The sequence below is a fragment of the Ammospiza caudacuta genome, chromosome 12 (assembly GCF_027887145.1).
Source record: "Ammospiza caudacuta isolate bAmmCau1 chromosome 12, bAmmCau1.pri, whole genome shotgun sequence".
Classification (NCBI taxonomy): Eukaryota; Metazoa; Chordata; class Aves; order Passeriformes; family Passerellidae; genus Ammospiza; species Ammospiza caudacuta.
This window is the reverse complement of record NC_080604.1, coordinates 10,676,922-10,696,291: the sequence shown is the minus strand read 5'-3', so window position 1 is coordinate 10,696,291 and position 19,370 is coordinate 10,676,922. Positions and strand designations below refer to the sequence as shown.

Here is a 19,370-nt window from a genome sequence, read left to right as displayed (position 1 = left end):
AGGGTTCCCTGAAAGGTCCATGTTTCAAGGCCACCACATTTTCCCTTTCAGCATCAACTGGGCACACACCAAGTACCCAGGTGCTTAGCTGCCAGCAGCTCTGTCCCTCCTGCTCCCAGTGACACTCCAGGAGCAGGTACCACCACAGACTTGGGTGCTTAGCTTGCTCAGAGGCAGTATCAGATTTATTTCAAGCCAGCCCTGTTGTATTTTGGAGCCTCTTTTCAGAATACAGTGCAACAGCCTTCTCAAGACCCACTACAACCAAGGGCCTACTCCTCACTCAGCTTTTGTGTGAACCTCCATGAGCCTCATGACCCAGCCCAGCCCCAGGGCAGACCCAGTTCAGCCACATGGCCCCAAGGAAAGCAATCCTCATCCATGGGACAGCACACCAAAAGGACACCTCCTCCCTCCTGCCACACCAGGATGCTCAGGCCATGCACAGGTTCCAGTACCTGGGCTTGCCACAACTGGGATCCAGTAGTTTCCTTATAGTTCCATGAATTCTGCCCTCAAGACACAAACACCCACCAGAAGCAGCCCAAGCCTCTGCCCCTGCCCAGTCCCATCCCAGCCCTGTACCTGCTGGTGACGAGGGCTCCCTGGGAGCTCAGAGCCAGGGGCACAGCAGCCAGATCCAGGGGAGGGAGCCCTGTTTGGGGCTTTCCTGGCTCCCAGCAGGAAGGGAGGGTTGATGGGAGCAGCACCAGGTGTGCTTGCAGGTGCAGGCAGTTTGCATCCCTGCCTCTCCAGTGGGCTCAGCTGCTCTGGGGCCAGTCTGGGCCCCCTCCAATATAGACCTGAGGGTTTTTATTGCTCAACTACTGCAAAACATGATGCAGATGCCCTGAGCCACCCCAACCTCAGCCCCTACCTGTGGGGGAGAAGCCCCCTCCCACCTCTGTGATCATTATTAGGGTCACCTTGGTGAATGCATCACTGCAGCAGTGGAGCAGTGGCAGGGCACAGCCAGGAAGATGCTCCTCAGCCCTCCCTGCAGCTCCTCTGGCAAACAGTGCAGCTGCTGAGCCTCAAGAGCCTCCTGGGGAAAGGAGAAATGCAAATACTTTTGCCTGCAAATTGATGCAATGCTATTCCTAGCACAGTGTATGAATTCAGTAAGACTTGCAATAATAGATGAAATTGGTATTTAACATGCTTGCAAGGGTTTTAAGAGGAATCTTGGTGCTTAAAACACAATTCCCTTGCCCCTTGAGGTTTTGTTTTCTTCTTGAGGCTTTGGTGACACCTTCTCCTAATAATATGGAAAAAAGGAAAGTGTGTTGTCATTGAAGAAATGAGACTTGAGCCTTCTGTGTCTTCAACATCTCTCTTTCCATTACAAAATATTCCTTGAGCCAAAACCTGCATCTCCCAGAAATGTGGGGAGGAAAGAAGCAGCAGAGCAAGATCCCTGTGTCATCCCACACCACAGCCACCTTCTTCTTCAAAGGAAAAAAGTAGTCATTGCACCATGGACTCGTTAAATCACTAGATTTTAATAGCCATATAAATCCTTTGCATACAGCAATCTGTGGCATGAGAAACCATATAGATACTGAACAAGTTTTTCTGGCTTTTACCACATAAAACTACCAGCAATTTTGTTCTTTAAACCAACTCCTGTAGTAGAAACAATACCAAGCAATTAACAGCAAATTTCTATTTTTTTCTAAAAGAACAATGTTTCTTCTCTTAAAAAGAGCCAAGAAGCTGACAGGGAGTTTCAGATGTATGTACAGATCCGGGTACCTCAGGAAGCTGTCGGTGGGGGGACACTAACAGCACCCCCCGTCACCCCTGAGGAGGGCTGGGGTGACTGAGGGGTGACAGCCACCTGCTGCTCTGCCTTTGAGGCCACCACACACTGCCTTGCCCTCCAGCACCCCTGGGCCTGCCTGAGACCCTGACCAGAGCTCTGTCCCTGGGACAGGCAGTGAGGGACCTGGATCATCCCTGAACATCACCTTGCAGCCTGTAAAGTGCAGCTTGCCTGTATTGCCTGTTCCCACCCACAGCTTCCCTTGCTCAGGAGCTGTGCTCACGGAGAGGCTGCAGAAGTACACTGTACCTTTCCCCACCACGCCCAGAACCTCGTGGGCGAGCTGACCCCTCCTCACCATTCCTTGTGCTGGGCACACACAGCCCCCTCCCACCCCTCAGCCTGTTCCAGTGGCATTGGCTTTTGCAGAATTCACAGAATTCATTAAGAAAGTCGTTATTTACATCCAGGTGTTCAGCAGCACGGTGTGATAGAGGAACTGAGACAAGAGTTCACCCTGGGGGGACTGGATCCCACCCTGGCCATGGGTTTATTGCTGACTCGGGCTCAGGGCAGCTCCCAGTGCCCCAGCCCCACAGCAGTGCCACAGCTGCTGCCTGCACCCCGTGGTCACTGGCTGTGCCCACCCTCAGGTAGAACCAGCCCTGGGCAAGGTGGGCTGTGCACAGACACCACGCCCTGGGCAACGTTAAGGCATTACAAATACACAGGAGCTATTCAGAGATTTAGAAAACCCACTCAGAGTGTAAACATTTTTGCACATACAGTCATTGGACTTCCACACATGAAGTTTTCTGTTGTTTTCTGGATAAATCATGAGATCAGGAGCTACACAAAGGGCACTCAAGCAGACGCCTGGAGCACTTGGGGGTTCTCTTACAGCACAGCAGCATGCAACACGATGGACTCTAAGTAGTAAAAATATCGTTAAGTCTCAGTCTCAGTCCAGGATTCCAGATATCTTCCTATATTTCATATCTAGTTTAGGAAAATGTCATGAACAACTACGTGCTGGTAACCCAGGTAAGATGGGTGGCTGTGTGATGAGCTCTGGGTGATTTCAGCTCATTTCTACTTTACCTCTAAGTAGAAAAGGGAGATACTCTGCTTCTGTTCCTGCATCTATGGAGGTTGCTCAATGAGCCCAGGTTGCTGTGCCAGTGGTGCTATAGGTTTGGGGATCAGTGATTCTGCCTTCCTCAGGGACTTTGGCACATGGACCCCGATTCGTACAAGATCCCTGAGAACGTATCAAAGCTGCAGTACTTTACAAGTGAACCTGGCGTGGGCACGTGGCTCCCTGCCACGCTCAGGCCTGCTTCTTGTTGTTGTCTATGCTGTGCAGCAGTGCCAGGAACTCCAGGATGAGGTTGGCCGTCTTGCGGGGCCGCTCCACCACCACCGAGTGGCCGCAGTTCTCCAGGATGTACACGTGGCAGTCTGGGATAGCCCCTGCCAGAACACTGGCACCAGAAACATCCAGCACCTGCACGGCAGGGGAAAAGCAGTCACTGCCACAGCCACAGAGGGGGTTTGCTGCAGAAACCCTGCTGGGTCCAGCTGAGATCACAGAATCACAGAATGATGAGGTTGGAAGAGAGCCCTAAGATCATCGAGTCCAACCTATGCCCTAACACCTCAACTGGACTATTGCACCAAGTGCCATGTCCAGTCTTGTTTCAAACACATCCAGAGATGTTGATTCTGCATGCTCCAGATGTGGAGCAGGGATGCAGGCACAGTCTATGTGATGCCTGGGGACAGGGCAGGGAGGCTGCAAGTGCCAGTCTCAGCATGCAGCAGGCAGCTCTCTTGTGTGCTTTTCAGCTGCTGTCTCAGTGCAAAGGTATCACTGCAAGCAAACACTTGCATCTTTGCATTTGTAGAGCCCTCTGCATGCCTGCAGCCTGCTTCCTCCCACATCTTCCCTCCCACTCCTTCCTCTGAAACAAACCCTAAGAGTCAAAGCCTGCCCACAAACAGCACATCTCTTCCCAGTTGCCAGGACAACTCTCTTCACTGACACTTTATTCTTCTTCCCAGCCCTTGCCTGCTTCAGTGCTGGCACCTACCCCCCACCTGCCCCCCTGGCAGTGCCCTCTCCTCCCTCTGGAAAGCTGGCTGTCATCTTTCTGCCCATCACCCTGCTGAGCCCCTTTCTAAACCCACTGGGGACTGACACAAGTGCCAGCTCCCTGCAGAGCAGCACAGCCCCCACCATGCCCTGTGGGTGGGCACAGGCAGAGATGGAGACAGGTCTGTGGGGGATGTGCAGGGGGCTGCCTACCTGGTCCTGCTTTCCCCAGATGACCTGTGTCGGTGCTTTGATCTTGCTCATGTTCTCATGGAGGGAGTGCCTGGACTTTTCATCCACGATTTCTAAAAACACTAGTGGGGCAAGAGGAGAGTCAGTCCTACAGGGAGATATTTGGCCTTCCTTGTCTCAAAGGGGCGCAAGTGGTCCTGCTAGTGTCCCCTCACTGGGAAACCCATGCAGAGAAGATGGGCTGTCCTTGTCCTGCCATCAAGCCCAGCTGCAAACAATCTCCTCATAGGTATTTGTTATGCAGATGGAAGGGCGAGGGTGAAGCAACAGCCCTGTCACCAGTGGGGGTGGCAGTGCATTGCTACCAGTGACCCAGGTGTGTCCCCAAATCTGTTAATGACACTGCCCCCTCCCACCCTCAGCCACACAGCCCAGGGATGCTGGGGCACATCCATGTGCTGGGGACCTGGGGGCTGGCAGCAGCAGGTCCCCAGGCCCCGGGGATGCTGCAGGAAAGCCCGGTGAGGAGGCTGCCTCCGTGCACTCACGTTTCCTGTAGAATTCGTTGTGTGGGATGCGAACGTCGACAAGGCCCTGGAGGATCTGCAGGGAGACAGAGGAGAGCTGCTGGAGGGGAGCAGCCCTGCACAGGGCTGAGCCTGCCCAAGGACACTCAAGAGCAGCCTTGTCTCCCCAGCAAGTCTGGCCCCAGTGTGAGCTTCTTCCTAAGCAAGTGGGGCTGTTGAAACCACGCTTAAACAACGTATATTTCAGCAACAAGGAATATTGTCTTTTATGATGCAGACCCAATTTCTGGCCCTGGCCAGCAGCCACCTCAGCCATGACTGCACTTTTCTTCCTTCTTGTACTCTTTTGCCAAAAACACAAAAGGTCTTGGCACTACCTTACATTTTTTTCTTACTCTCCAATCTACTCACTCCAGACTTCCTAAGGAAAACTAGTTTAATAGCCAGCCCCTCACCAAGTTCCTCTCCTTGACAATGACACAATTAACATTTCTATTACTTTTACTTAAAAAGCAGAGAACAATCTCCCTCCACATCAGACAACAGCTGCCTTAGTTATTTAATGCTTCCCACCAGCCATTTTACTAAAAAACCCTTCTACATCCCAGCCTGCTGCCAAAAACTTCACAGGAGGAGGAATTCCAGCAGGGACTGCCAGAGGGAGCTTGGAAAAGAGGGTTTGAAGGGAAAGTGCTGGAAAAATGCAGGGAGTGGGGCTGGGTGTGTCTCACCTGGGTGATGGCAGCGTTGGCAGCTCTGGCTCTACTCCCAGCACTGCCTCAGTTGCCACCACGTAGGCTCAGGGAGAAGCAAAACCTTCTCACCACCTGTAGGTTCCCCTTTCCCACCTCCACAAGCAGTGTTGGCTCCCCTTTCCCACCTCCACAAGCAGTGCTGGTTCCTCACCTGCTGTGGCACCTTGAAGCGAACGTAGGAGCAAAGCTTCAGCATGTCTGCCATCTCCTCAGGGGTGGAGGGGATCAAAGGGATCCTGTCAATGCGCTTGGACTCCTGCAGCTCCCGCAGCTGCTTGATGAACTTGCTGTCAGTGGTACTTGGCAGGCCTGGGGCAAATGAGAAGGGGTGAAATCCAGATGAGATGCCCCCCAAAACAGTCCAAACAAAAAAGCATTCTTGTGCTGACCTCCCTCATCCCTGTCTCTGGCTTCCTGCCTGCTTACTGTTCAAAAAAAAAAATTATAAAAAGAGGGGAAGAAAACATCTGTACATACAGCCACTTCAAAATGCACCCAGAGGTACCCAGCCTCCCTCCTGCTCCAGGGCTCAGCACCCCCACAGGCTGGCACAGCACGAGGTGCAGACATGCATGACTATTTCAGCAAAGCTATAGTGATTATTTTTATGTGCTCATCACATGCAAACACCAGTGCCCAGGCTGCCACTGCACAGGGCTGGACAGAAAATTTCAGCACCCCCATCTACATGCACCACTGAAGAAAAATTCCCCAGCAATTTAATCCTAAACCTTTCTGCATCCCCCACACAGAGGTTTCACACCCAGAAACAGCCAGAGAGGCAGTCAACACTTGTCCCAGAGGAGAGTGGGAACCCAACGCCCCCAGAGCCTGGTAGCTAGGTAACATTTGCTTTATTTCATTCCTTAGTGCTTATTTGGAAGCTGCTTTTCTTGTGTGGGAGAGAAAGGAGCTGCTATGACAACTGGGATGCAGCAAAGCCTCCCTGGCAGAGAAGCTCTCGCCTGCTATGCCTCCTGCAGCATATAATGAATGCCCAGGCTCCCCTGAGCCCCCTGTCCAGGATGGAGAGGATAGAGGGGATGGAGGGGACACCCTGCTGACCCAGCTCTCAAGTGCTCTTTCCACTGCAGGCACCCAAAGGTGGGAGGCCAGAACTCCCCAGCTCCCAAAGCCCCAGGCCTTCAGCACACCAGGGCTTTCAGGAGGCCAGAATGGGAAGGCCATTCCTGCTGCAGTCTTGAATCCTGCTCCTGAACTGAGAGGCTGCAGACATGCCATGTAAAATGCCTGCCATCCCAAAGGAAAAGACATACTTGTCCCATTTTCCCTAGTCCTAACTCTAACCAAAGCACAGTGGGGCAAACACCAAACCCCTGGAGAAGAGTAGTCAGCACAAAGCTGTGATTTTCTCTTGTGCCTTGCCAGAAATTTCCAGTATGTAAATAAAAATTATTTATAAATGCTTTGCACTACACATCTATGCTGCATCCAGCTCTGCCCTGAGCTTTTGCACTGGCTTCTGCTTGCCCTCTCTCTGCCTCCCTCCCCTGCCTTGCCCACCTGCAGGACAGATGAGGGTCAGGCTGCAAATATCTTCTGGGTACTGAGCAGCATAGACACCAGCAACATTTCCCCCCATGGAAGTGCCAACCAGATGAAAGGGCTTTCTGTTCAGCTTGATGCACTCCACGAACTGGCAGGGAGCAGAAGGAGCATTGTTAGGAGAGAGGAAACAACAGCATGGGGTCAGGTCATTAGAGAAATTCTACTCAAAAGCTTGAGGCTGGTGGCTCTGGCTGCCTGGGAAGGGAGAGAGTGAGGCCACACAAGACAGACTCAGGGGGTTCTGCAACCCTCAAGTCCCCACGTCCCTCATGTCCCCATATCCCTCATGTCCCCACATCCCTCTGCAGAATGATGTGATGCTGGAGCTTTACCTGGTGTATTCTCTTAGCTTGCCCACTAATGGAGTAATCATCCAAGTCCGAGCGGGTCGTACCCTCGTGCCCAGGCATGTCCACACATACCAAGTGCAGGTTCTTCGGCAGGAACTGAAGAAACAAACCAGGGCTGGTTACAGCGCAGGGAAACTGCTGCAAAGCCCAGGGATGGCAAATGGGGAGCCCAGGTGGGAGCAGGGTGGGGTCACTCTCCCCATGACAGCCCTGGTTGCTCCTGCACCAAGGATGAGAGAGCAGGGCCAAGACTTGCCTCCCATGGAGGCAGCAGGTGTGTGCTGCTCTTCCCCTGCAGCCCTGCACGTTATAGGGTGAAGGAAGGCAGCAAGCAATGGGCATGGAGCTAAGCAGCGTGTTCCCAGCATGTTACAGCAGTCACCCCATCCCATGCATGCAATCACTGGGCTCCCCACACTGCCCCCAAGCCCAGCACCATCAACTCTCACTAAGGAGCAACATGACAGAAACAGAATCCCACCTTGACTATGGAGAGCCACATGTCCTTGTGGGCAGAGAAGCCATGTAACATCAGGATGGATGGTCGGTACCCAGGCCTTCCTCTGTAGGAATAACAGAACTGATAATCATCGTAGGTTGCGTATCTGACCTGCATGCCCAGTGCTCGGCGCCAGTACCTGCAAACAGGGAGAAAACAACACTGAGGAAGACAAGACCAGGGCCCAGCCATGATAGAAGGCAGCTGACGAGTCTGAAGGCAGCCATAGATTTTTTTGGCTTATTAAGACCAGTTAGGTTGGGCTCTCACTGGTGCTATAATGGGACTACTGGGATTAACCCTGGGCATGTGTTCCCTGGACAGGTGTAGAACTGGCTGCTGGCTGCACTGCAGATGGTTTGTAGAGACACTTTGTCTGTTAAGAACTTTAAAAAAATACCTTAAATAACTCATTTAGCAATGGAAATGGGCCAAAACAACAATGGTAAAAGAGAAAATGCCCAAAGGCTGGTATGAGCACAGAGAGTCAAGAGAAGGGAGCAGCACACGTGGGAAGGCAGGGTACAGGATGGGCAGGCCAAGGGAGACAGTTCTCCCAGGTGGATAAGGTGGGTCTGTCACAAGGTCATTTGGACACAGTCCTGCATCAATGGGAGTACATCACCCCACAGACAAGCACATGAGTTCCCAGCCAAAACAACCATGTCACCCTGGAGCACCACAGAAACCCAATTCCCATGGACCAGCCTAGACAGCCTCTGGAATGTAATTATACACACACAAAGGACTGGAGTGGACCATCCTTATACTGGATTTAGCACCCCAGAAGATAGCAGGCTAACCCCAAGGCTGTTGCTCCAAAGCAGAGGCAGACAGTCCTGCCAGCACATGCTTGCAGCCTGCTCAGAGGATGCAGCAGAACTGCTGGCCAGAGGGACCTGGGCAGAGATTATCGGTGACACTTGGGACACATGATGTGTACGTGCAGCCCACGGCAGGGAATGGGGCCCCTTGGTCTGCCTTTCCCCTGTGCTCACATACAACCCTTGCCAGGACAACTGCTGGGCTACTCCTGGTGGCCAAAACACTGGCAAGTGCTTTTATGTGCCGTATCAGAGTTTATTTAAGGCACAAGAGCAAGGTCACCAACGCTTCTGGACTGTCCTACCTCTCTGCCCACTCAAAGCTTATGCATAGTGAAATCCTCTTTTAGCATAATCCCTTTTTCGAGGGGGTTAGTGGGACTTAAGCAGCATCTCAGCTCTGTGCTGGTCCTACAAGGAGAGGTGAATTTCTCCCTAATAAGTGTCTTAAGAGTCCTTGCCTCAAAGGCACTGGTATGAACTACCAATGGGCAAGATGATAAACATTTTTAGCAACTGATCCTAATGGATCAATTCAGCAGAAGGCAAAATAATCTGTGCAAAGCTGAACTGATCCCTCACAAGGTGTTAACTCACTTAGTGGCAGCAGCTAAAGTGATTAACCCCTGTGGCAGCAGAGGCAGAGCGGTTCCAGGGCCGGGGTCAGCGGGGCAGCCCTGGACATCCTGCCAGGCAGGAAGGCATTAGCAGCAGGGAAAGCAGAGAGGCCGTGGCTGAGGGGGCCCAGAGTGACCCCTGACTGTGCCAGCTGAGGACACAGACTGGCCCTGAGGAGAAGGAGGGGGCAGGGAATTAGGGGAGAAGGGAGAAGCTTCCCCGGCACCTCCCAGGCACAGTGCTGCAAAGAGGAGGGCAGCATGGCATGCTTCCTGCACCTCTCCTGATGGGGAAACACAGCAATTTTACCCTTCAAACAACTCCAACTTGGAAAGAAACCAATAGAAAAGGAAAAGTAAGAGCAAACCCACACTTCTCATCCACTGTCCCTAACAAAAGAGGTGCCTATGACACACAGTGCATTGCAATTACTCCTGCAAGAATTCCATACTGCCAGAAATGCTGGAAGAGAGAGATAAGGGGACCTCACCCTTCAAAAGAAGACAGTCCTTCTGACCCCTGCTCACATGCTCCCTCCCTCACCCAGACACAGACCAACCTGCCCATGGTGCATTTTCACTCAGCCCCTTATCTGCAGTCCCAGAAGAACAAAGGCAGCAGGGAATTCTCTACCTTCCACCCAGCCTGGCTCCTCCAAGCTCCTGGCACAGACCCTGCACTCCTTTGCCCTCTCCTGCCACCCTGCCTGTGGCTGCTGAAGGCTTACCCTGACCACACTCACCCTGCAGTGCTTTGCAGGGATCCTCCTCACAACCTCAGCCCATCAGGGTCCCCCCTGGCGTCCACCAGCCACCCACATATCCAAAGAAATAAACCACTTTGCCTGCCAAGCCCAGTGCCACCCAGACACCCATGGGGCAGCAGAAGGCTGTGACATTGCCTGCTCTCCTCTGCAGAGTGGTGATCCCATCACTGGGGCTTTCATCCCATGTTCCCTCCTCTCTCAGATGCTGTAATAAAAGGCTGCTAATTAAAGTGCCTTTAGAAACAGGCTTCATCCCATTGCTGCACCTGAGTGCTGCAATGGACAAACAGCTTCCTCTCACAGGATGTCACTTGGATTTGGAAGCACCCCTGAGCTGCACTGTAGGACTGTAGGTGCCACCATCTAGCAGCAGCACGTGAGGGCAGCCTGACACCCTGCCTGCTCTGCCTGTGCTGTCTGCTGCTGCTGCCTGCTCCATGCTGGAGATGAGACTCTGCCTGACTTCTGAAGGGGGTTACTTCAGCTTTTCCTTGCAACAAACCCAGAGAGGAAAGCTGCCAGTGGGCTTATCTCTGATTTCCAGGGACAAAGGAGGACTGAAGGATTTAGTGCTTGCCTCCTGGTAAGAGAGAGGACAAAATTCAAGGGGATAAGGAAAAGCATCTCTGCATCTTCTCTGATGCTCCATTCCAGAAAAAAAGAGAGGAAGAGAAAAGCCTCATCCATAACGACTAATGAGGGAAAAGTCCCTGCCTGTGAGCAGGCTGTCAGCTGGGATGGAGCATGTGAGCCCAGGGACACCCACAGCACAGGCACATTGATGGGTGGGAGGGAGGTCACCAGACTCCACAGCTGCCAGGCTGGTGGAGATGCTGCAATGGCAGTGCTCTTCCCAGGCTCAGTCCTGTCCTTGGGGAAAGCAACCCAGAGAGGCTTGAAGAGATCTTGCAAGCTGGCACTGCAGTGTTAGCCTGGCCAGCTGCCCCTTGGCACAGCCAAACCCCTGGGACAGACAGGCCTCCACAGCAAAATGCAATAGGAAAATGCCATTTTCTTCTCCCAGACTTGTGTAAAGCTGCACACAGCTGGCCTGGCCCTGGAGGAGCTCAGGAACACCCAGCCCTGCCCACACCACCCTGCCCCACGTGTGCAGGTTCCCCCAGCACACCGAGAGCAGGGGCTCACACACTCACCAGTAGTAGATGCGGATCAGCGCCGAGGGCCAGAGGAGGAATGAGGCCACAAAGGCCAGGATGGGGATAGCCAGGGTGCCACCAGCAATGACAAACATGTTCAGCATATCCAGGTCCATGCTGCTCTTCACTACTCAGCCTCACCTGCCTGCATTTAGGGAAAGTTCTGAGGTTAACCACCAGAAATTATGACAAACCATTGCTAAACAAGAACTCTGCTGCCAGATGAGGAGGAAAGCAGATCTGCAAGAGGCAGATATCCTTCAGGAGCACAGCAGCATCTCCTTCAGTTTTAAAACCCACCTATTTCTTCTGGCTCCTTAATGGATTTAATCACTGCAATGTTATCCTCTCAGGAGAGCACGTCTCAAACAGGCAATGAACATGTCTGGTGTGACAGGGCACAGCGTGGCCCTTGGGACCCTTTGCAGACACAGCAAGCACAGCCCCCAAGGGGTGCAGGCAGCCTTTCCCCCACCATGAGTGCAGGCAGGGCCAGCTTCAGGCAGGCTCCACACTTCTTTTCTGCTTCTTTTTCGAGGTAGGCACCCAGCTTTGTCTCCCCTCTCTCCTCCTGCCTGATCCCAAATCCCCAGCACACAACCACTGACCTAGAACTGATGGGTTGAACCCAGCTCTCATTACAGCTCTGCACAGGCACCAACTAATCAAGGCAGCAGAGACTATTAATGGGCTCGGGAACAGAAGGAAACAACTTGGCAGGGCACTCTTTAGTGTCCAGCCCTTATCAGAAACAAATTTATCCCCACCCCCACATCCTCACCTCTGCCCCACATTTTGCACTTCCTGTGGATAACAGGTTCCCCATCCCTGCTCCCCAGCATCCTCCAGACAAGCCTCAGGGACAGCAGGTGGAGGACACTCGGAGCAAGGGCAAGCTCTTGCACAATGTCATGTTTGTCCCTGAGCTCTCCCTACCACAGGCAGCTGGGATATATTTTTCTCCTTAAGAGATTAAACGCTGCCACACACACATCTCCTCTAATTCCCCCTGCTAACCAACTCACGGCTCCCCCCTTCCTCGGCACTTCGCTTTTGTCTCACATTTGTGAAACGAAACATCCTGCATGCCTGCTCTCCCACCAGCCACTCACCCCCCATCACCATCTCCACATTTCCCCGTGTCAGGACAGTCAGATTTTTCCCAGTTTCCTGCAAGACTCCCGGTGGTGTGTGCGGTATGTGATGCCATGAAACAGACACACAATCGCCACAGTAACAGCGTCCCACCCCCGGACACCGTCACACGGGATCACACTGGACCCCACGGTACACACAACCCAGAGAAACAGTATCCAGAACCTCTGGAACATCAGCCAGATTTGCCCTCTTCCCCCAGGGAACATAGAAAAATAACTGAAGTTCGAGGAATGCTGTAAATATTTCCACGAGGCACCTCCTTTACAAAGCTAAACCTCATTTCCGTCTTCAAGCCGCAACAATACATCGTTATTCGTTTAATTAACACTTTGTAAAAAGATCCTTGCTCTCAGCATGGCTTGTTCATAGATAAACATTTTATTATGCAACCGATAAACTTATCCATGCGAGCAGGGCTGTGAGGGAGCCAACCCAGAGCACTGGCTGCCTTTTGCTATGTCACTAAAACAGGGCAGAAATTAAGCACGGAAATCGCCATTGTTCCCCTCGGTGACCCGTAACGAGAGAGGGCTGCAGGAAGCAGAAGGCGCGGGATGGTGGAAGCCCCTGCGATCGCCACCTCCGCCTCCATCTCCACACCGCTTTTAGAAAGCTAAACGAGGAGAAAGCCTTTAAAAAACCCGGCTTACCTTGCAGAGATCACCTCCTCCTCTCGGCACTAGCCCTGCTCGATGTGGGCAGCGGCAGTGTCTGAAACGCTGTCAGGAGAGGAAAAGAACAAGGTCAAAATCGCAGCTCTGCTTTCACTCCTCCCTCCAGGCTCCGCGGCCCGGTGAGCTCGGGTGTTTAAGCCGCCAACTTCCTTTCAAGACGTCTCATATTCACCTTCTGACCAACCTCTGCCCTGTTTATGTAAATACGGTCCTTTGTACAATAGGGCCCGCTGGGTGCACTTGTTCCAGGCAGGAGCAAAGGAGCGGCCATGGGGAGCGCGGCGGGGAGAGCCGGGCCCAGCGCCCGGGCAGGGCTGCGCGCACCCAGCGCCGCGGGCTCATGCTCGCCCTCCAGGTGATTTCCGCTATTAGAACAAAGCCAGCTAAGCTGCTGCTCATCCCCTTCCTCTTTGTCTTAGGGGTGCTTTTCCAAGCGCTGCCCGTGCCCCTCCCCTCCCCCTGTGTGAGACGGGCTGGAGCGGAGCGCAGCCGCAGGAAATCACCGGGGAGGCAGCGAAACGCTGGCCTGAGCTCGCTGGCAGATTCCGGCTGTGACATTCACGGGGGCCCATCAACAGGTGCACCGGAGCCAGGCGGCATCAGTGCTGGGGGCTGCTTCAAGGCAGAAAATCCCGGAGAGCTCCCCCTGCCACGGCCGCAGGTCCCGGGCAGCGCTGTCCCCATCAGGCCGGAGCGTTTCGGCAGGGCCATGGCAGCCAACCCTCCCCAGGTGAGCCCGGTGCCCAGTGCCGGCCCTGCACACCAGGTGAGCCCAGTGCCCAATGCCGGCCCTGCACACCAGGTGAGCCCAGTGCCGGCCCTGCACCCAGGTGAGCCCGGTGCCGGCCCTGCACCCAGGTGAGCCCGGTGCCCAATGCCTGCCCTACACACCAGGTGAGCCCAATTCCCAGTGCCGGCCCTGCACACCAGGTGAGCCCAGTGCCGACCCGGCACCCAGGTGAGCCCGGTGCCCAATGCCGGCCCTGCACACCAGGTGAGCCCAATGCCCAATGCCGGCCCTGTACCCAGGTGAGCCCAGTGCCCAGTGGCCTTGCCCATCCAGGAATGCTAACCCTCCCTGCTGCACTGAGACCAGGCACCATCACCCCAGGCCCCAGCACAGTCCTTTGCTAGCAGCTGGAGGGTAGCTTTTTAAGCTGCTGTGGGTTTAAAAATAAAACAAGCCTTCTGGTAACAGCCGTAAGTCTTCATACCACAGCTCATCCATCATTCTGAGGTGCCCTGTGACCAAGAGTCACAGCCAGTGGCCCCAAGTGGTGCTACTGCTTCTCACAAGGATCTCCACACACTTAATAAATTAACTTGGAAACATCAATTAGGCAACTCTGATAAATGATGTGTGATAAGGCCGAGCACACTGAACACATGGCAGGGCATGGGATGCCAATCCAGGAGCACTGGTTCCCATGCTGGCAACAAGCACTAACCCCACAGCCTGCCTCCCACCTGGGACAATCCCCAGAACAAGGCACCCCAGCTAATGGGGTGGTCCCAGGTCAGATGCTAAGGGGTGGCTCCACATCTCCATTTGTTTGCTGCTTCCTCCCCTGTGTCAGATTCAAGCAAGGATCTCAACACCTGCAAAGAGAGGGGCCAACAGGTGGAAGGGGTTTGTGGGTCACTACAGAGGACCACATGTTGAAGACACTCCCAAAGCCATGGGACAAAGGTATTTTTCCTCTTTCAAGCTCAGTGCATCACTCCAGGGAGGCTGGGCAAGACCCAAGAACGCAGCTCAGATCTTTAATTTTTTTCTAAGCCCCCCAAGAGAGGCAGCAGCAGCACAAAACCCACCCCAAGGCAGAAGGCCCCTGGGTTGGAAGAGGAAACTGGCAGCTGATGCACTGGGCAGCCCTGAGAAAGGCCAGGCAGGGATTTCACAAATAAGAATCACATGGATGCCATCACTGCCAACATTCAGGCACAAAGGCTGTCCTGGGCTGTGCTCATCGGGACTGGACTGCATAACGGCTGCTGCACCCAGGGTTTTGCTCAGCCCACCTGCACCTAGCACAGTCCATGCCTCACTGATTACTGAATCACTGAAAGCTAAGCAGCACAAAAACATATGTTTTTGGAGGATTTTAAGAACTGAAAAGGAAAAAGCATTAACCACTTTTAAGATTCCATTGCAGAAACAGGGGGCTTAGAGGGACCTTGATGACTGCGGTGGGCCCCCTAGAAACCCTGCCTCACACCACTAACCATGTAAAAACAAAAACCCAAAACATGCACGTGAACCCTTTCCCTTAGAAACCCCCTCACCCTTGCATCATCTGCAGCCAGAAAAATAATATTGACTATAAACGATGACATAACAACTATTATGATTCCCCAGTGGTGTAGTTTGCTATGGGATCCTTTAGGCGCTAATCACAGAGAAGTTGTAATTTAATATCTATTACTATTTGAAAGACCTCTGTCTGTCAGTCAGCTCTCAATCTTAATCCTGCCTCCAATGAGCCCAGAGTGGGAAATGTGCCCTTTCACCTTCATTTATTTATAGATAGCAGCAATGCAATCATTATTTCTGCAGCAGTGTTTCACAAAACCTTCATCTCTGAGCCATTTGTCTCTGTGCAGAGAGTCTGGGCTGGTTCCCGACCCTGCTGCTGCACCCCAGGCTGGCAATATGCAGGGACAAGCTATCAGCATCACTGCCAGCCAGCCTGGGCACAAGGTGGATGCCAAGCATGGCACAAGCAGGCTGTGCTGCCAGTCAGCTGCTGCTTTAGCGATTCACATCGTGCCCATCCTCCTTCCGGAGCCCGTCGCCATCCCCATCCTGCCGCACACGCACGCAGCAGAGCATGCACGGCGCATCGGGTGTCACGGGTGCGCTCGGACTCTGCCGGCTCCGGGCAGGGGGTAGCAAAGAGCTGGGCAAGGATGGGGTAGGGGTGTCCAAGGGCCACATCTCGGCCCCTGTTCTCAGCACACAGCCCCCCCCGGCCCGCCCCAAAGCATCCTCCTCCGGCAAAATGACAGCATCCTCCGAGCGGCAGCAGCTGGGACCATGGAGCCCTTTAGAGTCATAAAGCGGTTTGCTTTGGAAGGGACCGTAAAGATCATCATGTTCCAACCCCCTCGCCACCAAATGATTAATTGTTGGAGGAGGGGGAAGGAAGTTAAAGGCAAAGTAATTAAATCTTTGAATATCTATTTTAGTGTTTTTTCTTGGATTTCCTCTTTGCTCGCGATCTGCTGCTCACCCCCAGCGATACCACAGCTGGGGCTGGGGACACCCGGCCGCCGGGACGGCCCCCGCTCCTGTCACTGTCACTTCCCCCCGGTCCTGTCAGTGCCACCGCCAGCCCCGCATCCCGCGCCCCCGCCTCTCACCGTGCCGAGCCGAGCCGAGCCGAGCCGAGCCTGGCCGCAATGGCAGCGCCGGGCGGAACGCGGCGCCTCCCCCGCCCCGTGCGGCTCCGCGGGGCGCTCCGAGAGGCGGGGATGCGGCTCCGCGGGGCGGGATGGACCGGGAAAGGCGGGACACGGCTGGGGTGAAAGGGGGTGAAACGGGGGCCAAAGCGGGGTTACCGCGCCGGGAAAGGCGGGGTGGGATAGGGCTGGTGTGCCCGTGACAAAGGAGACGGGGGGGGGGACAAGGACTGCAAGATGGCTACAGCGGGGATGGAGAGGGACATCAGGATGTGCAAGGGGGGATGCAGTGAAGCTGCAAAAGGAAGGCAGGGGAGAAGTAATGGGGCTTCCATGGGGATTGCAATAGGGATGGAAAGGGGGATGCAATGGGGGATTCAGGGGAGCTGTGATGGGAATTCAGCGGGGTTAAAGCAGGGGGTGCAGCTGGGCTGTGGTGTATAGGGTGTAACACGGGTGCCAGGGGACAGTGTGGGGGTACAAGAGGGGACACAGAGTGGCAACAGAGGGATGTGATGTGACTTTAGTGGGGGTCTAAGGGAGGGGTGCAAGGGGTGGCCAGTTACACCCGGATTAGGATTACCCTAACCTGGGAAGATGATTCACCCTGCCCAGGCTGCAGTCAGTGGTTAGGATCGCAAACAGCCTCACCATGTGAGTGTAAAAGGGGGGGTATTGCAAGGGACACACAGCAGGGAGCCAAGAAGGATGCAATGAGGCTACAGAATTCTCACAATGGGGTTGCCATGGGGATCCAGCAGGGATAAAAAAGGGAATGTGATAGGCAGCAACAGGGTCACAACAAGGAGACACCAGGGTGGAAACAACGGGGGGGTCACAAGAGGGATGTCAAGGGGATGGCAATACAATCACCACAGAACTACAAAGGAGGAGAGTGCAGTGCTGCACCCCACAGAGAAACCTCACAGCCCCCTTGCATGAGGCCTGGGAGCAAGCTTGGGCTGGGGGACAGCTGCTCCCAGGTCTGGGGGAGGGCTCTGGTCAGGGATGTCCCCATGGGAAAGACACAAAGGTTGAAATCAGAGGATCCAACTTATAAAAATCCTATTTCAGGTGTTAAAGTCAGGTTACAAATCTTTTACCTTCCCAAAAGATGGCACTGCTATCAGGAGCTGCATTTCAACTTGCATTTTAAAATCTGTTCCAATTTTTCCTAAAACTGCCAATTTGATCCTTTTGCTATAAGCAAATTTATTTTCATTCCCCCTAGGTCACATATCAGGCTGGTGTGTACCTTTAAATTATGCCAAAAAGTTGTAAGAAAACTTAATTAAATTGGAAATGAGATCAGCTCCTGAGTAAATGCAAACTGGGTCAAACCCTCACCCCACCTGTGCCCTGATAAAGGATGTACCTTTGGCCTGGCAGGCTGGGGAAGGTGAGATAATTGGTGTAAAGGTCTTTCCAGGTCAGAGTTTGCTATGATAACCATAAGCTTTTGATAACATGAACTCTCAGAAGAGATTTATAACCAAATATCAAAGGGTTTAGGTGGCCTGGTGAAGGTGAGGCTCAGCTGTTTTGGGTTTTGTTTCTCAGTCAAGCAGGGCTAAACAAAGCTGAGTTTCCGCTAAGGTGACCTGGGTGGACACGAGAGGTGTTTCACAAGCCCTCAAACCCTGCTTGCACTCAGAGCTGTTTGTTCAGCTCTCATGCACGGCCGGGACACCTGCAGGGCAGTGCTGACTCAGAGCCATGGGTTACCCAGCCCATGGTTATTCCTGCTGGGAATGCCCCTGGTACAGTCACAGCAAATGGTGGTGCCTAAAATAGAGAGGCTGAAGCAGAGACCTGCGGTGGGTTTGTGTCGAAACACGGCAGAGCTGAGCAGGAGCCCAGCCACAGGGAAGAGTCACTGAGTCACCCCTGTGGTGGTGATGGGCTGCCCTGGCCCAGGCACTGCCAGGACAGAGCCACAGCTCCAGCAGGTGCCAGCCCTGCTGGGGGAGGCTCTTTGCAGTGCCGTGACCCCCTGGCCAGGCAGGGGCTGAGGCTGCTCCTCTGCCCCACCTTGGGCACTCCAGATGGCACAGGGGGAGCAATGGGAGAGAGCAGGGCACAGCTGGGCTCCCTGTGCCCACAGAGAGCAGATGAGCCTCAGGCTGCAGAGGAAATCCCAGCAGTTCTGTGGGCACCTCCTCAGGACCCTGCAAGGCCATGTTTGGGGTGGCTGCAATGTGGCAAGCCCAAGTTAAAAGCCAGTGCCTGCACTGACCTGCCCCATGAGTTTTGTTTCTTTTCTCAGCCCACAGACAGCTCATCACACAGCTGTGGCAGCTGGCAAGGACTGAGTCACCCCTTGGTCACTCTCTGAGCTATGCTGGCCCTTAGCTGAAAATTACTCATTCCCAATGCAGTGTCAGGAGCTGGGCTTCCCACCAGCACAGGAGCACAGCTTTGATCCTGTGAGCAGGACAGACAGTGACCACAATGAGGACTTATGATCCATTGATGACTTATGAGAAACAATCTGTATCTAAACCAGAGCAACCACATGATAAAAACCATTAAAAAACAATCAGAAATAGCTGTTGCATGGCCCCAGAAACCAGGACATGGACCTTTTATATAAACAGTCTTGTTTTCCATAGGAAGGTGGAAGCTGTGGCTGGATTCAGTCCAGGATGGCTGTGGAGAGCTCTGACTTCTCCCTCGCCAATCTGAGAGGCAGCATTGCTCCACTGGGTGAAAGGTTTGCATGTTATTTTCCACTGCTGGGTGAGGAATCCCCAGGGCACGTGGTGAGGCTGTTTGCAACCATGACAAGTGGCTGCACGCTGCCTTGCTGGGCTGAATCATCCTCCCAGGGTGACTTGTCCCCATCTACTCCCACTGGCACAGTCCTGGCCCTGTGACACAATCCATGAGCAATGCCCAGGGCACTGTGGGCATGGGACAGGGCAGGAGGGTGCCCCAGAGCCCACCATGGGAGCTGCTGTTGAGGAAGGCCTTGCCATGCCCTGAGCTGTGCCACTTTAATAACAGAGCTACAGAAATT

The 19,370-nt window shown here is 53.7% G+C and overlaps 1 protein-coding gene across 3 annotated transcripts; it reads right to left on the bottom strand.

Annotated features, from left to right (window-relative positions):
• Nucleotides 1-1,491: 1,491 nt before the first annotated feature.
• ABHD6 (abhydrolase domain containing 6, acylglycerol lipase) lies at nt 1,492-16,348 on the bottom strand. Of its 3 annotated transcripts, none has more exons than XM_058812888.1 (10): nt 16,313-16,348; nt 12,926-12,994; nt 11,115-11,262; nt 7,735-7,891; nt 7,236-7,349; nt 6,859-6,991; nt 5,486-5,643; nt 4,601-4,655; nt 4,074-4,174; nt 1,492-3,272 (listed from the first exon to the last, which is right to left on the bottom strand). In XM_058812888.1, the coding sequence occupies exons 3-10, from the start codon at nt 11,231-11,233 to the stop codon at nt 3,096-3,098; spliced, it is 1,014 nt and encodes a 337-aa protein (XP_058668871.1). In that variant the 5' UTR covers nt 11,234-11,262; nt 12,926-12,994; nt 16,313-16,348; the 3' UTR covers nt 1,492-3,095. The 3 variants fall into 3 exon arrangements, with proteins under 3 accessions (XP_058668871.1, XP_058668872.1, XP_058668870.1); XM_058812889.1 differs by having other exon boundaries at nt 11,115-11,244; nt 16,313-16,327; XM_058812887.1 differs by lacking the exon at nt 16,313-16,348 and adding an exon at nt 13,122-13,315.
• Nucleotides 16,349-19,370: the final 3,022 nt, after the last annotated feature.

What these genes read in the sequence shown, in the direction of transcription:
- ABHD6 (XM_058812888.1), bottom strand. Translation starts at nt 11,233, where the DNA reads ATGGACCTGGATATGCTGAACATGTTTGTCATTGCTGGTGGCACCCTG. An exon ending in TGTGGCTCTCCATAGTCAAG is followed by an intron (nt 7,350 to 7,734) that starts GTGGGATTCTGT and finishes TTGTTTCTTCAG; the next exon opens with TTCCTGCCGAAGAACCTGCA. An exon ending in TCTGGGGAAAGCAGGACCAG is followed by an intron (nt 3,273 to 4,073) that starts GTAGGCAGCCCC and finishes CCTGCCGTGCAG; the next exon opens with GTGCTGGATGTTTCTGGTGC.